The sequence below is a fragment of the Monodon monoceros genome, unplaced genomic scaffold (genome assembly GCF_005190385.1).
Source record: "Monodon monoceros isolate NGI ecotype Baffin Bay Population unplaced genomic scaffold, NGI_Narwhal_1 Super_Scaffold_3, whole genome shotgun sequence".
In the NCBI taxonomy this organism is placed as follows: domain Eukaryota; kingdom Metazoa; phylum Chordata; class Mammalia; order Artiodactyla; family Monodontidae; genus Monodon; species Monodon monoceros.
The window spans coordinates 34697245-34713070 of NW_021703780.1; the positions used below are offsets into that span (position 1 = coordinate 34697245).

A 15826-nucleotide genomic window follows, 5' to 3' on the forward strand; every position below is an offset into this window, starting at 1 on the left:
CTAATGGTTTTTTGGTGGAGTCTTTGGAGTTTTCTGTGTATAGTATCATCTGCAAATAGTGACAGTTCTACCTCCTCCCTTTGTGATTTGGATGCCTTTTATTTTTCTTTTCCATTTGCTGTGGCTTGGACTTCCAATACTATGTTGAATAAAAGTGACACAAGTGACCATCCTTCTCTTGTTCCTGATCTTAGAGGAAAAGCATGTAGCTTTTCACTGTTGTGTAAGATGTTAGCTGTGGGCTTGTCATATATGGCCTCTCTTATGCTGAGGATCATTCCTTCTATACCTACTTTGTTGAGAGTTTTTCATCATGAACTGACGTTGAACTTTATAAAATGCTTTCTCTGGATCTATTGAGATGATCATATGATTTTTATTCTTCAGTTTGTTAATGTGGTGTATTACATTGATTTGTGGATGTTGAGCCATCCTTGCCTCCCTGGACTAGATCCCATTTGATCGTGGTGTATGATCCTTTTAATGTGTTGTTGAATTTGGTTTCCTAAGAATATTTTGTTGAGGATTTTTGCATCTATGTTTATCTAACTCTGATTTTTGAAAGAGTCATCTTCTGTTATCTCTGTCCTTTCTTCTTCCTCTTTCACTCTTCTGTTGAGTTGGCCAAAAAGTTCATTTGGATTTTTCTGTAACATCTCACAAAAACCTGAATCTCCTCCCTCTTGCGTCTCCCTCCCACCCTCCCTATCCCACCCCTCTAGATGGTCACAAAGCACTGAGCTGATCTCCCTGTGCTATGCGGCTGCTTCCCACTAACTATCTATTTTACATTTGGTGGCGTATATAAGTCCATGCCACTCTCTCACTTCATCCCAGCTTACCCTTCCCCCTCCCCATATCACAGCATTCTTTTAAAATGTTTGCTGATCTTTTTTTAATGTATATTTTTATTTTTATTTTTGGCTGCATTGGGTCTTCGTTGCTGCACGTGGGCTTTCTCCAGTTGTGGTGAGTGGGGGCTACTCTTCGTTGTGGTACGTGGGTTTCCTATTGCAGTGGCTTCTGTTGTTGTGGAGCACGGGCTCTAGGGCGCGTGGGCTTCAGTAGTTGTGGCGTGAGGGCCCAGTAGTTGTGTCTCACGGGCTCTAGAGCGCAGGCTCAGTAGTTGTGGTGCACGGGCTTAGTGGCTCCGCGGCATGTGGGATCTTCCTGGACCAGGGCTCAAACCCGTGTCCCCTGCATTGGCAGGCAGATTCTTAACCACTGCACCACCAGGGAAGCCCATATTTACTGATTCTTAGCTGTGTACTCATTTCAGTGTCCAAGGCTTCTGTCGGCCTGGCTGTCAGTGCTATATCTGTTTATGCTGGTTGCCCCTGAGTTTGTGGAGAAGGGAAGTGGAGTTCTTCTGGACTCCAGGGATCCCGTCTCCTGAGTATCTGCAGCTACTCAGGGCTGCCCCCACCCCCTTCAGCTCGCTTTCAGCCTTGGGGTAAAAGCTGCTGCCTTCCTCCTACTCACAGGCATGGGAGGGAGACCAACGTACCCAGCTCATCCATATATAGTTTCCCAGACAGGCAGCCTCCTTGATAGGCCCGGGGCCCTCCTGCTCCTTGCCTACGTGACTGCTAAGCTGGGTGCAGCTACTTACCCTCCCGCTTTGTATAGAACCGTCCCCAGGGTGCACTTTGGGCTCCAGTCTCCTTGATCCATCTGATCCCGTCTGCACTCTAGCAAGGTGAGCACTCGGTGTTTAATCTTTTGGTTGTTTCTTCTTCTTATATTTCTTATTCAGCTAAGCCTGGTTAATAGAGGTCCGCAGAGAGCCCCTTTTCCATCCATCTTATCTGGCTCAGAGTTTCTCCTTCCAGCCCTTCTCCTGGCCTCACCAAGAGCAAGAAGGCTAATACCCCTTGCTGTTCTCTCCAGCACAGCTCCACCAGCTGGAAGGGCTGAGGACCATTGGCATCACCACCAACGGCATCAACCTAGCCCGGCTGCTGCCACAGCTTCAGGAAGCTGGCCTCAGTACCATCAACATCAGCCTGGACACGCTGGTACCAGCCAAGTTTGAGTTCATCGTCCGCAGGAAAGGTGATCACATGGGGTTCACGGTGGACGGTGACCCTCCCAGGCCCTCGTAGCTGGGGAGCTGTGGCTGGTGCAAGGGGCCTGGTCTCCCTCTTGGTGTCTGGGCTATAGCTAAGCCTAGGCATTTACACCTCATCCCTCAGTCTTGCTAAAGGTCCCTCGCCTCTGTAGCCACACTCTTGGGGACGTTTTGGGATCGGATGCTAATGAGCTGTGGTGACCAGCCTCCCCCTACCCTGTCCCCAGTTTGCCCAGGACTGAGAGGGTTTCAAGAACACAGGACATTCCATTTTAAAACCAAGACAGTCCCTGACAAACTGAGACAAGTTGGTTACCCTATAGTGAGCTCTGAGGAAATGTGGGGCAGCCTGGGGTGAAAGCAGCTAGCTGCCCTGGGGTTCCAGGGACAGGGCCAGCCCTGCCAGCTGAGGGTCCCCCAGCACCTAAGGATGCTCCCTGAGCCCATCCTGTTGTAAGCCTCTTCCTTCACCCCCTACAGCAAGCACACCCACAGCCTCCTCCTGCCAGGCTTCATCAGAGAGGGTGGCAGTGGAGAGCGGAGGGGCCTGAGCCCCGGGTCTCACTAGGCCAGCGCCCACCATCCGTGGGCCCCAGGTTGGGATGGCAGGTTCTGCACAGGCTCAGATGCCCTTTGATTTGGGGAGGGTGGTGCACTACTGAGACCTCTCTGGAGGATCAGAGAGATGCCGGGGAGACCCAGCTTTCCTTCTGCTTCTCTGGAAACAGCCTCCAGCTCTCAGCCCCACCTCCTCTTTCCACCCTCCCCCAGCGTGTGACTTCCTGTTTATATTTGGCAGTGTGCTGAGGAAGTGCTTGGGGGGGAGTGTCTTTGCCCTCTAAAGGCTGCTCCAGGTGCTGTGGAGGGGACAGACGCACAGGACACTGTCCTGCCTTACAGGCTACGAAGGGCCGAAAGGTGTGATGCCACGGAACCACCTTTGCTTGTCTTGTGCTGTCAGTTCAAGCACTTGCAGAGCGGAAGAGAGAACTCTTTCTCTCTAGGGCTCTCTCCTCCAGCAGGGGGAGACTGGGAGGGCTTCAAGGAGGAGGCATTCATGCTGGCCCTTCAGGAGCCGGGTGGTCAGATCAAGGGAGCTTACTCTGAGGAGGAATGTCAGTCGAGAACTGCAGGGGCTCTGAGGTGGGAAAGTGGAAGGTATAACTGTGAGCTTTACCCAGAGAACCCCCAGCCCCACTTCCCCATGCCCCCTGCCTCCTTGACTCCTTCCTGGAATGAGGATCGGAGACAGTAGATCCTGATGCCAGATCTGCTTCCCATTCATATCCCTGTGTCCCCTGCCTCCTTTTGGAGGGAGAGGGCTTGACGGAAGAGAGAACTTCTAGATTATCCTAACGGCATTTTGTACAAAAGCTGTACAGTCTTTCCTTTGCCGTCTCTTCCTGCCGTCTTACTCTGAAAATGCTGCAAGGAAACCGTGGAAGCTGGCTGGGGGTGGGGGAGGGGCCGTTATGCCGGAGGTGCTCACATGTTTGGATACATGACTGAGCTGCGGTGGGGAGGAGAAGCCAGCCTGGGATCACATTTACTGCACTAACCACAGAGATAGGAGAGAGCCACGTGCACAGGAATCGCTCACCAGCCCTGGCCCAGCACCTACGCTTGGTAGGTGCTCGGTGAGAATATGAAGAATGGGTGAACGGTCGGACTGGTGAAGAGCAGGCACCAGGAGGGAGTTGGGGGTCCTGCCTTCTGTGCGAGACCCCCAGCTGAGCCCTGCCTGTCTCTGGACCTCGGTTTCCTCATCTGGGCTATGAGAGGGTTCACCTAGATCAGGGTCCACGCACTACAGCCCACCAGCCAACTCCAGCCCCCTGCCTGGTTTGTTTTTCTTACAGCCTTCGAGCCAAGAATGGATTTTGCAGATAACATTTGCAATGAATTTAATGATAGGGAACATTAACCATGAATACCAATTAATCAACATATTATCCCTGCAAAAAGAATTCCACTCTTTCATTCTATTCCAGAGTGGTGTTACAAATATTATACTCAATTATTACCATATTCTGAATTTAGTCAATAAAATCTTTATGATGTATATCTACATACTATCCTCAATTTTGCCTCTTGGTCTCCAGAGCCTGAAATATTTACTCTCTGGTCCCCAGACTCGGCGGTCTCTGAGGTTCCTTGTGGCTCTGGTGCTTTCTGTGTGTGTGAGGATGTGGGGGAGAGGAAGGCAGTGCCTGGACCCTGTTCCTCTCCCTCCCCACAGGTTTCCACAAGGTCATGGAGGGCATCCACAAGGCCATTGAGCTGGGCTACAGTCCTGTGAAGGTGAGGACTTCCTGGCCCCAAGACAGGCCCCAGCCCTGGCCAGTGCACCTGCGGTGTACCCCTCACCACTTCCTGGCCCGCTCCATCCAGCCCTGCTCCCCACTCCCCACAAGGGAGGGGAGAAAACCACTGACCCATGGAATCTTCCAACCCATGGAGAACTGGGGGAGGGACACAAGGAACGGGACCCTGGGTGGAGAGCCTAGGCAGGTGTCAGATCCCCAACAAGGGTCATCCCTGGAAAAGAATGCAGTGGGGATAGCCCTTGTGGTCCCCTTATCCCTGGACCAGGTGAACTGTGTGGTGATGCGAGGCCTGAATGAGGATGAACTCCTGGACTTCGTGGCCTTGACCGAGGGCCTTCCCCTGGACGTGCGCTTCATAGAGTACATGCCCTTCGACGGTCAGTGCCGCAGGGCGGGGTGGGTGGGGGAAGAGGAGGCCGGGCCTGTCGGCAGAGCTGGACCAGAGCCCCGCTGAGAGCATGACGGGGGGCTGTCAAGAACCCTGGGAAAGGCTGAGGAGGGCGGACAAGGTCCGGCTGCCCCTGTGGGTGCTGCTGGCCCCGATACCACTGTGTGTGTAGGAATTTCTCCAGGGATGGTGGGGAGGGGCCTGGGCAGGCACCGGGGCTGCGATGGGGGTCGGAGGCTTCTCAGAGTGGGCGTGGCTGTGATTCCATCCACCCATTTCAGGCATCTTGTGCCCTCCTGGCCTGGCGGCAGAGAACTGGTTCCTGGGCTGTGGGAGGGTGAACTTGAAGCCCCTGGGTCCCCGCATCATGTGACTCAGTAGCTCCCGCCCCCAATACAGGCAACAAGTGGAACTTCAAGAAGATGGTCAGCTACAAGGAGATGCTGGACACCCTCAGGCAGCAGTGGCCGGAGCTGGAGAAGCTGCCGGAGGAGGAATCCAGCACAGCCAAGGTTGGCGGGAGGGCAGGGATGGGGCCGGGAGAAAGGTGGTGCTTCCACCCTAGGACGGGAGAGCTGGCAGGGGCTGCTTTGGGGGTGGAGTCAGTGATGCAGGACAGTTCCTTTTAAGCAGGAAGTGTTCTAGGGCCATCATAGCAGCCTCCCTGCTTCACTGACGCAGAAGCAGGCCCGACGTGGGGCAGAGGTTAAGGAACTTGTTGTAGGATGCACTGGACTGAGTGGTGGAGCGGGTGCTTGTCTGGCTCTTCCACGTGGCTGTCCCTGGCCGTGTTGCCCTCAGGTTCCTGCATCTTTAGTAGCCTTTGTTTGGGGCAGGCCAGGTGCAGGCGGAGAGCTCATGGGCTTCATACTGGAGTCTTCTGTTGTCCGAGGGCCTTGGGGGCTGCTTTCTGCAGGGCTCCTGGGGAGAGGGCCGAGAGGTAAGGGCTCTGATGTCAGGGAGAGAGCTGGCACTCAACTGCCTATCCCCCTCCCCTCCACTGCTCACCCACAGGCCTTTAAAATCCCTGGCTTCCGAGGCCGAGTCAGCTTCATCACGTCCATGTCTGAGCACTTCTGTGGGACGTGCAACCGCTTGCGAATCACAGCTGACGGGAACCTCAAGGTGAGTGTCCCCTTCCCCATGGGCACCCCGTCCCCTCTGTGCTCTGTTTATGTCTTCCTACCCGTGCCCCCTGATTGGAGGTGAGGCTAGCAGGGTACACGGGGTGATGGTGAGATAGTGTCAGATATGGGAGGATCGTGGGAGCAGCAGATCAAGGTGAACTCGTGGCTTCCATGGAACCGTCACCCTGGTTCCTTCCTTCCTTGGGTCCCTGGTTGATCAGGAGCCACTCTCCAGGACTCAGTGCTGTGGGAGGGCTGGGCGGGGATCGATGTGCCCTTTGCCCCCAGCCCCCACCCTGGTTGGCCCCTCCCACCAGGCCAGGGGTTCATTCCTGAAACCAGCATCCATTACTCATATCTAGTATCTCATCAGCACATGCTGTGCGTTCAGGCCCGGGGACGGCGGGTGGAAGGGAGGCGCGGACATGCCCATCTTCTGTGAGGCCACAGAGACTCCCTGTGAGACCAAACAAAGAGCTAATGGGTGGCAGTATGGGATTCTTCATCAAATGAGGGGCCGGACAGGCCTCTGGTGGTGAACCTGGAGGGAGTGCACAGGGACCTCAGTGAGCCATGGAGACTGGGCCTGGTGCGGGGGGAGGTAGTGGTGGGGGGAGGATGGATGCGTTCATCCTGATTTGGCCAGGGCAGATTAAAGTCAGCTATGGGGAGGCCACCTCGTGGAGGGCTTGAGTGACCCCATGCAAGGTGCAGAGTGTGTCCTGTTGACAGGAGGACACTGGGCAGAGTTTTTATACAGGGTGGGGAGGCAGGATCCCTGATTCATGTTTTAGGAAGAATAACTCCCAGGTTGAATTTGGAAATAGAAGGACAGTTAAATGGCCACTTTGTGATGTTCCAGATATGTAAGAGTTAAGGTGAAGGTGGGAAGGAAGAGTGAAAGAACTTGGAGCTGCAGGTGTGGGTGGAGAGAGAGGCTCCGGGCTGTCTGGTCAGCTCTGGGACCTGCTTGGGATCGGGGGTGAGGGTGCTGGTGGGTGGGTTTGGACCGTCAGGCTGGACACCCGATAGGAACTGTGCAGCAGGTTGTTATAAAGCGAGGGGGTCTTCTGGGCTGGAGGCACAGGACTGAGTGGACAGTTGGTGGTAACTGTGTCAGTCAGTCCCCTCCACCCCGCTGCGGGAAGTGGAGGGAGGATTCTAAGGAGAATGTGAGGAAGAGGCTGTTTATAGCGCAGGGTTAAGGGGGCCTGTAAGGGCACTGGATGAGCAGCAGCAAACTGCTGTCCCACCCCTGGGAGGGAAGGGGCAGGGGAGGAGTTGGCGTCACTGGGCTCCCAGGAGAGCTGGAGCGGCCGCCTGGCTGGGGCTGTGGTTGTGGACAGAAGCACCACTGCCGAGAAGTGCCCGGCCTTTCTCTGCTCTCACCCTCTGACCTCCCATCAGCCAAACCCAGGCGGAAGCCAGCAGGAGGGGGGCTCTGATTGCAGAAGAGGGCAGAGAGTGGGGGCTGGTGGGGAGCGAGGAAGGGGGACTGACCAGCACGGGGAAGTGGGTGTATCTTCCGCTTAGATCTCGTTCATATCTTCTCTGATGTTGTCTGCTTGTCACACGTGCTTCTGTGCCCACAGCTCCCTGCACAGGGCTGACACTTGGTAGGTGCTTTGTGGGGCTTCATGGGAGGAAGTAGGTGTCCCACCTTCTGGGACTGCCCCATCCACCCCGAGCCCCCCAGAGCTCCCAGCCTCTCCCAGAATCAGGGGAGCATTGAGTCAAGTTTGAATGACCTCAGGCTGCCATCTCCACCAGCCCTCTACTGTTCAGCCCCAAGTCAGGGGCCACAAACCAGAGCAGGGCCAGGCGGGCAGGGTCCGGGAGCAAAGGGACTGGAAGAGGATGGAGGGGAAATGGATGTACATGCCGGGTCTGGAGGGGACTGCCAGGGCTCAGCTCCCACTGACTGGGGTCCATTCCCATGCAATGAAGAGGCCTTTGCATGGAATGTCTCAGGAGAAGGTGTGGATCTAGATTTTGATGTGCTGTATCTTTCGGCAGTTATTTGGTATTTTTCAAGTACGCACCACGCGCTGAAGGAAACGTGACCGGAAGTCAGATGATGCAGGCCTTGGGGTGTCTGCTTTTGCCTCCTGCCCTTCCAGCCCCTCCGACTCCTCCATCTAGCACTTTCGGCCCCTCATTGCAGGAAGACCTGCTTTGAGTATGACCAGCCATGGGAGGCCCTCGTGCCCAGCCCAGGGGGGCTCCAAGGATGGGGGCCAAGGCTCAGGATGAGGGGGGCATGTTGGCCTCACCCGCAGTGTGGTCTCTCCAGGTCTGCCTCTTTGGGAACTCAGAGGTATCTCTACGGGATCACCTGCGGGCGGGGGCCTCTGAGGAGGAGCTGCGGCGCATCATTGGGGCTGCCGTGGGCAGGAAGAAGCGGCAGCATGCAGGTAAGGGGGCGGGGAGGCCAGGCTGGGCGGTGAGTGGTCCATTGTCAGCAGGAGGGAGGTCTGTAGTGAGGCAGTGGCACTCAGTGTGGTCCGTGCTCTCCGTCACTTCTGCTGGACCTCTAGACTTGGGGTGCGGTGATGCTTCTCCTTCCCAGGGGAAGAGCAGAGCCTGCACAGGACGGGGGGCCCCACATTCTCTCGGGCTGTTTCATTGGGTGGTGGAGAAAGAGGGGTGTCATTGCCCCTCTCTCATCCCTGACAGGGAGGGCAGGGTCCTGGCATCCAAAAACTGTCATGGGCTCCATCATGGGCGACCTTGCAGTGTACGGCGGGGGTTTTTTGTCGGGCTGCGGTAGGTGAGTGCGTGTCCACGGGGCTGTCATACCTCTGTGTCCATCGTTCGTTTCAGTGAACTCTTTTCCCCGCCCTCTTTCTCTCCCCGCTTCCCTGCTCTCCTCTCCCCCCCCATCCTTCCCTCGCCCCAGGCATGTTCAGTATTTCCCAGATGAAGAACCGGCCCATGATCCTCATCGGTGGGTGACCCATCAGTACGTAACCACTCACCCTTGTCAGGGGGGGATCCCGTGGGGTGGGGCCCCTGCCGTAGGCGCCCCCCACCCTGATCCTGCACTTCATCCTGAGGTTCTCATCCTTCACCTTTTCCTACCCCTCCAAGCCTTTACTGTGGCTTTTCTTCCCTTCCCTGGCTCCCTCTTACTGTATGTACATGCCACAGAAATCATCGTTCTGTCTCACCAGAAATCGGGTCGGGGGGGGGGGGTCCTCCAGGTTTATGATCGCTATGTTAGTTGTCCCCTGAAAATGGAGCTTCTGGGTAAGACAGAGATCTTGTCCTCGGCTTTAGAATCTCCCAGCTTGGATACAGTCACAGGCGTCCCTTCCCTTCTGTCCTGTGGGTCAATTCACGTGCGTGTCCGGACCATTAGTGGCCATTGGTCCTTGTGTCGTTACGCTTCTGTGTGGGCAGCGCTTACAGCAAGCTAGGAGTGCTACTCAGCTTCCTAGGGAGGACACAGCCAGGATCTCAACTGCCTAATTCCTTAACTCCCGGGCACTTACGTGCCCAGAGCAGGATGCTTCAAACAGAGACACCTTTTTATTGAGCCTCATGTGGTCTCTAACCCTGGGGAACTAGCTGGTCCATGCGGAGCTTTGGGGATGCTGTTATCTCTCTGGTGCATGCCCAGGCTAGAGCAGGGGAGGCCTCGTCCCCTCGGCCACAGCCAGATCTGGGCCCCTGAATTGTGCCCTAAGCAAGAGAAAGCAGTGAGAACGACCAGGGGAAGGGATTCTTTTCCTTCAACACTTGGAGCAGAGTGAGCCCTGAGGCATGTGGGCTGGAATGGGCCAGAGACAGCCCACGGACCACACCAGCCACCCAGAGAAGGAAGGGCGGCTCACCACAGCATGCCACCGGGAAGAAAACTGTATCACCTCTCTTCTGCCGTCACCTCCACCATCCTCTTCCTCTTGTGTTGGGCCTTGACCCATGCTGACACGCCTTGATGGCAAGGAGTGGGGGATGCCTTGATACTTGTACCTCTGACACTGACAAGGTAGGGGGGCCAGAGCATGATGGAAAGCTAGAGGTTGGGAGGCCTAATTGCTTTAGAAGGAATAATAATACGCTCAAGGATATAGAGTAACTAAAGCGGTCCGATCTCTATAAAACCAAGAGTTGCCTAGAACAGGGCCTCTTAGACTTTCACGTGCCTTTGAATCCCTTAGGGATCTTGTTATTTCAGATCCGGATTCGGGAGGCCCGGGCTGCATCTCTTTTAACAGTCCTCACGTGGTGCTGGCGCTGGCGGTCCCTGGACCACCCTTTGAGTAACAAGAGCCTACAAGGTCCCCGAGGCCCCTGGGACCATTCAGATCATCCTGTTGCTTTGTGTATGCTTCTGATCTGCTTGAGATGTTGCTTAAATAGATTAAATATTTACCTTAGTATGTTGTCTATAAACTATATGATTTCTGTTAGCCCTTCCCGGAGAATGTGAAGATGAGAGTAACTAATTGGTAATTCAGGCTGAGGCCTCGCTATCGTTTTAAGAAAATGAAGGGACAGAGCAGTCATCTGATCGAGGCTTCAGTCTTCAGACCTTAGGTGTTTCTTAAGAGAACTTGGGCAAAAGGAAAGTTGTGAGGAGGGGAGCCCAGGTGGGAGCACCCACAGACCCCACTGCAGGGCAGGCAGAGCCTGCGGGACCCTGGCCCTGTGTACCTCCTGGAGAGGAGGGCTGCACGTGTTTATTCCGGGGGCCTCTGTGTATCATCGCTTTTCTCTGTGTATCTCTGTGTATCATCGCTTTTCTCTCTCTCCTCGCTGTGCTCTTTGCCCCTCATTCCCCTTTCCCCAGTGTGAACGGGAGAACTCGGGGTTTGGTGGGGAGAGGCTTGGGGAGGGAGGTGGCAAAAGACCTACCTTTTGGCCTGAGCCTTTCTTCTCTTTCCTTTTCCTTCCAGAGTTATTTTTGATGTGCCAAGATTCCCCACCAGCCATTCCAAGCATCTCCTTCAGGGACTCCCTCCATGTTCAGGGTCTGAGACACAGAGTGAGTTTCTCCAGCCAGATGGTGACTTTGTGGAAAGGGGGCTGGCTCCCCCAGATCCCTCTCCTCGCCCAGCGGTGGCTGGCATCTGGTCTCCCTCAGAGACATTACGGTTCCCACCTCGACTCAGATGCCAACCCAAAGTGCCTTAGCCCAGAGCCCCGGGCTCCTGCCACCCCGTCAGGACCTCTGCCCACCTCAGACCAACTGACCCACGTGGACAGGGAAGGACAGGTGGCTATGGTAGACGTGGGTGGGAAGCCAGACACAGAGCGGGTGGCCGTGGCCTCAGCCGTGGTCCTCCTGGGGCCTGTGGCCTACAAGCTCGTCCAGGAGAACCAGCTAAAGAAGGGAGACGCCCTGGTGGTGGCCCAGCTGGCAGGCGTCCAGGCGGCCAAGCTGACCAGCCAGCTGATCCCCCTGTGCCACCACGTGGCCCTGAGCCACGTCCAGGTGCAGCTGGAGCTGGACAGCACGCGCCACGCCGTGGTGGTCCGGGCGTCTTGCCGGGCTCGGGGCCCCACTGGGGTGGAGATGGAGGCCCTGACCTCCGCTGCCGTGGCCGCCCTCGCCCTGTATGACATGTGCAAGGCTGTCAGCAGGGACATCGTGTTGGCGGAGATCAAGCTCGTCAGCAAGACCGGGGGTCAGCGGGGGGACTTCCATCGGACGTAGAGCTCCTGCCCCCTCTCACCCCTGGCCCAGCGAGGTCAAGAGATGGGATGCGATTTCAGCCAAGGGAAAGATGTCAAGTTCCTTTCACCCCGCCACCAGTTACCTTCAACCGGTAGGAACCCCAGGTCAGCCCACCCCTCTACTGCTCGATGACCTACACTGACCTGCGAGGTTTCCTTTTCCGAGAGGAAACCAGCAGGCCCGTCAGCCTTCCTGGACCCTAACTAAGGTCGTGGGAGGGGGCTGGCCGCAGCAAGCAAGGCTAGATAACCCCCAAATCACACTGAGTGACTTGTGGACTCTCTCCGACAGTTGAGCCCATAACCTCCCCTTCTCTCTTGGGTTTTCTCTTCTCCTTCCTTCCCCGGGAGGGAGCCAAGGGCTCCCAAGCAGGGGCCTCGTGGGCCACAGCCCTGAGGCCTCCTGACCAAGCACACCTCCCACACCTGCCCCGCGCACGGCCTTTCCACCTGCACCCCTTCGTCCTGGGACACACCAGGGGAGGAGGAGCGATGGAGCTTGCCTTCACCCACACGGTGCACCAAATAAAGCCACGATGCCCATTTTGGGGATGCAAGAATGAGGACTGTGTCTGTGCCGAGGGCACCGAGCCGCCGTGATGGCAGGCCCACCCCTCAACCCAACGCCTCCTGGGGAAAGAGGAGCAGGAGAGACGCTGGAAAAGCAAAGGGGCATGTTCTCCGTGCACCCCGCCTTCCCTGGGGGAGAAGGCAGGAGTGGAGAGGGAGGCCCAGAGGTGCAGCATCTCCAGTAGCACTGTCAGGTAGGGGTGTCCGAAGCCCATCCCGTCGCCGGCTGGTAGAGGTCACAGGGTGCAATTAGAGGCTCCCGGTTTTCACATCCCCAAACGCTGGATGCGCTTGCTGGGTTCTCTCGGTGTGGGTAGGTGCCCGCTCCCCCGGCCCCCCCCCCCCCCCCACCGCCTGCCTTTCCTCTGGCCCTGCACCCAGGTGTGCTGGCAAACGCTTAACAACTAGCTCTTTCTTGGAAAAGAAAGAAAGGCCAATTTCCATGGTCTAAGTCCTCCCACCTTGGCCGATTTCAAGCTACCGTACGACGTGAACTGGCTTGCGGAATTCCTGAGGATGTCACAGTCGGGGCTCGCAGAGCGGGTAGGGTCTGCTTCCAACACACCATGGGCTATGCCGCTCCCCAGCACGTCTCACGTCCCAGCATGGGAAGAAGGCACAAGGTTTCAAGGCAGGTTAGGTAGGGGTGGCACGGATTTAATATTTTTTAGTATTACAATATATTCTTATAAAAAAGGTGCAGGCGAAAAGGACGCTGCAGATTTTGTACATTAGCCTCATTTGTCATCTGAAACAGCTGGTGAGAACAGCCTTGGCGTGGAGGTGGTAGAGGTGGGGGGCGGGGATGGTCACGGCTCCCCCAGAGAGTGGAAAGGGAATAGGGTTGGGGAAGAGCCTGGACCAGACCCTTCCCCATCCTCCCGCCGCCCTAAACACGCCTCACAGGGGAGGGGGGGCAGATGTTGCTCCTGAGAAGGGGACAGGTTGCATCAGATTAACTGAATTTTACATTGTACACAAAATTAGCTGGAGAAATGGACCCAAAGGTGGCAGGAAGGGCACCTGGGAACGACCAAGGAACAAATACAACAGGCGTCAACGTTTAGCACATCAAGGACCAACTCAGCTGTCTCCAAGGCACCAGCACTTCTTGCCGAGTCAGCCGTGATGGTCTGTGGTCCAAGGCACTGTTGGCGATCTGGCTACAGTGGCGTCTGGTATCAGAGCCACTGGCCAGATCTAGAAAAATAATAAATAGAGAAAGCAAAATCTTTAGAGGTGAGAAGCCTGAGCCCTGGAACAATCAATATACGTGTCCTCTGTAAACAGTTAAACCGAACTGTGCTTTTCTGTGGATCCAACGTGTCTCGAACGTCTTCCATATTCCTTCTTCCCTGGTGCGTATCCAGCCTTCCACGGTGGGTGGGAATGCCGGGGTTTGGGCAGGCTTGTTGGCTAGACGTGGAGCCCTCCCTATTCCCGGTCCCAGTGGGTGAGGTGGACCTCGGCCCGGCCGGTCTGGGGGAGGACCCTGCGAAGTCCCACCACAACCTTCCCATTGTCCCAATGCCGGCTTCTTCCAGCGGGGGCTTTGTGGGTATCACACAGCTCTGCGGCTACTCTTCCTGGTAAGCCTTCACCTTACCCTCACCTGGACTCCAGGATGGCTGCTTCACACCGGTCCCCACCAGGCTTACACTTGCTCAATCCCTCCCCCTTGAACCAACACCCATGTTGGGCTCAGCAACCCTGTGTTTCTTCCCCTGCAGCTACTATGCTCCCACCCCCAGAAAAGATAGATAGGCAGCTGAAGAGTGGGCCCAGCCCACCAGTCTGTCCACTGGCAATAACCCTGAGCTGGAGGAGGAGGTCAGAAGGTGAGAAACATAAAAGGGAAGGGCAGGAGGATAGGAGGGCAGGGAGCCTGTTGATGTGGGGTTGTAGGGAGGGTCAGGCAGGTCTCACAGATACAGAGCTTGAGGGGTTAACTCTGGGGGGTTGGAAATGTATTAAAAATGAGCCTTGATGGAGTTCAGCTCACCTCTGTCCTTAGAAAATTTGTGTAGATACCAGCCATCATCCTGCCCCACAAGGACAGCTCCTGGTGGACAGAATGAAGGTGAGAACGGACAGGAGAACCAGAATGAAAGTCGGCTGAACCAAGTCGGGTCCCAGAGCTGGGGGGGTGGGACCCCCTCAGCTTTCCACCCCTGCCTGCTCTGGGCCCGCCCCCCCGCATCTGAATGCCCCTGAGGCGGTCCCCTTACTCCCTTAGAGGTGGCACGTAACTGCAGAGGGCAGCTCTTGCCCTTGGAGCCCTCGGAACCGATGCCCCAGGGCCAACCTCAGCCAGACGAATGCAGTTGGAAGTGTCTCCTGCAGGCTGGACAGAGCAGGAGGTCACTGTGCCTACTGCTCAGCGGCAGATGTCAGACGAGTATGGGGTCCGAGTAATGTTCAGTGGTAACCTAGGCGCTCTGGGTGGATCTGGCCCTCTGGAACCCCTAGCCAACGTGTGAGGTCACTGTCTCGCTTCAAGACAATGGTCAGGTTGTACAGGGTGGGGAAGGACAGTTTCATTCCAGGGTCCCTGTGCCCAACGTACGAGGTGTGGTGATGAATGGGGTCTTCTTTCTTGAACCCCTTCCCTTACCAGATCCATCAAGTACCTGATAGCCCTAGTCGTGGGAACCCAAAGGTGAGTTTTCTGGGATTCTGGATTAGTATAGGATGGAGATGGCAGGAGGGAAGGGAGAGAGACTTAAGACATGCAAGAGAGGGGCCAGAGGGCTCGTGACGTAGGAAACAGGCACTGTCACCCTGTCCTGATGACTTGGTCCCTGCATCATCCTCCCAGCACCTTTTTTTTTTTTCCTGGAACACATCTAGCTAGCATGTGTCATGCCTCTTCCTTTCAATAGGAAACTTCGCCCCAGATCAACGTTCCATTAAGCCTACTCTTGAGAGATGGGAGCCTGGATGCCCCCGCCCGTTACTCCCCACGGCACGTGAAATCTAGACAAGGTCCGTGGACGTCTCTCCAGGCTAGATATGGAACAGCTCTGTGCCAACATTTGGGTGTCCATGCTGGGGGTCAGGGAGCAGGGCCAGCCAGGGATGGCCAAGTCCGCCTCAGAGAGTGACCCCTGGGGCCAGGGTGCAGGAAGAATAATGGGAAGAGGAGATGAGGGGAGCCCCTTCAGGTGGGGAGACACCGGGTCCTGCCACGCAGCCCCGCCCCCAGGACCCAGCCCAGGGCTCTAAATCCAGCACCGAATTGTGTAAGTATCACTAGCACGGCCTCCTCCACTCCGCCGCCCTGGGCCCATCCCTGTCTCCCAGCCTCCCGCTGCGGCCAGTCCCCCAGGTCAATAATTTAGCCTGTTTATGGCCCGCTCCCGGGTGGCTTCCAGGGCCTGGCTCCCTGATCGCTTGCGGCTGCGTTTGAGTTTGCACAAGTCCTTGTCGAAAACTTCGCCCGAGCGCAGGGCTGACACCAGGTCATCAAACTCGCCGCCCTCGTCCAGCGCGCTGCCTGCGTGTACCTTCCGCTGGCGCTGCCACCGCTCCCGCTCTCGCTGCTCCTTCAGCTGGAGGGGCGAGGAGGGCGGGTGAGAGGCCACGGCCCAGCACATCCACCGCGGTCCAGGCCACAGACACCTGCCCTCCTTCACGGGTTGACGCCTGGGCTGGGTCTACC

At 56.4% G+C, this 15826-nt stretch overlaps 2 protein-coding genes across 19 annotated transcripts in view; one reads left to right on the forward strand and one right to left on the reverse strand.

Annotated features, from left to right (window-relative positions):
- MOCS1 (molybdenum cofactor synthesis 1) overlaps positions 1-12491 on the forward strand; it is a 75741-nt gene extending 63250 nt beyond the window's left edge. For 4 of the 12 annotated variants that reach the window (XM_029242909.1, XM_029242905.1, XM_029242904.1 and 1 more), the window contains 8 exons: positions 1891-2055; positions 4311-4372; positions 4664-4775; positions 5186-5298; positions 5801-5911; positions 8207-8327; positions 8813-8860; positions 10815-12491. In XM_029242909.1, the coding sequence (XP_029098742.1) occupies positions 1891-2055; positions 4311-4372; positions 4664-4775; positions 5186-5298; positions 5801-5911; positions 8207-8327; positions 8813-8860; positions 10815-11575 (1493 nt within the window). In that variant the 3' untranslated portion in view covers positions 11576-12491. Of the gene's footprint in view, positions 1-964; positions 970-1695; positions 1700-1890; positions 2056-4310; positions 4373-4663; positions 4776-5185; positions 5299-5800; positions 5912-8206; positions 8328-8589; positions 8684-8812; positions 8876-10814 lie in introns of all 12 variants that reach the window. The other 8 variants (XM_029242914.1, XM_029242915.1, XM_029242907.1 and 5 more) reach the window with 6 other exon arrangements.
- A 2472-nt stretch (positions 12492-14963) lies between these two features.
- Positions 14964-15826, reverse strand: part of DAAM2 (dishevelled associated activator of morphogenesis 2) — a 111217-nt gene continuing 110354 nt past the window's right edge. For all 7 annotated transcript variants that reach the window (XM_029242920.1, XM_029242916.1, XM_029242917.1 and 4 more), the window contains one exon: positions 14964-15716. In XM_029242920.1, the coding sequence (XP_029098753.1) occupies positions 15495-15716 (222 nt within the window). In that variant the 3' untranslated portion in view covers positions 14964-15494. The remainder of the gene's footprint in view (positions 15717-15826) is intronic.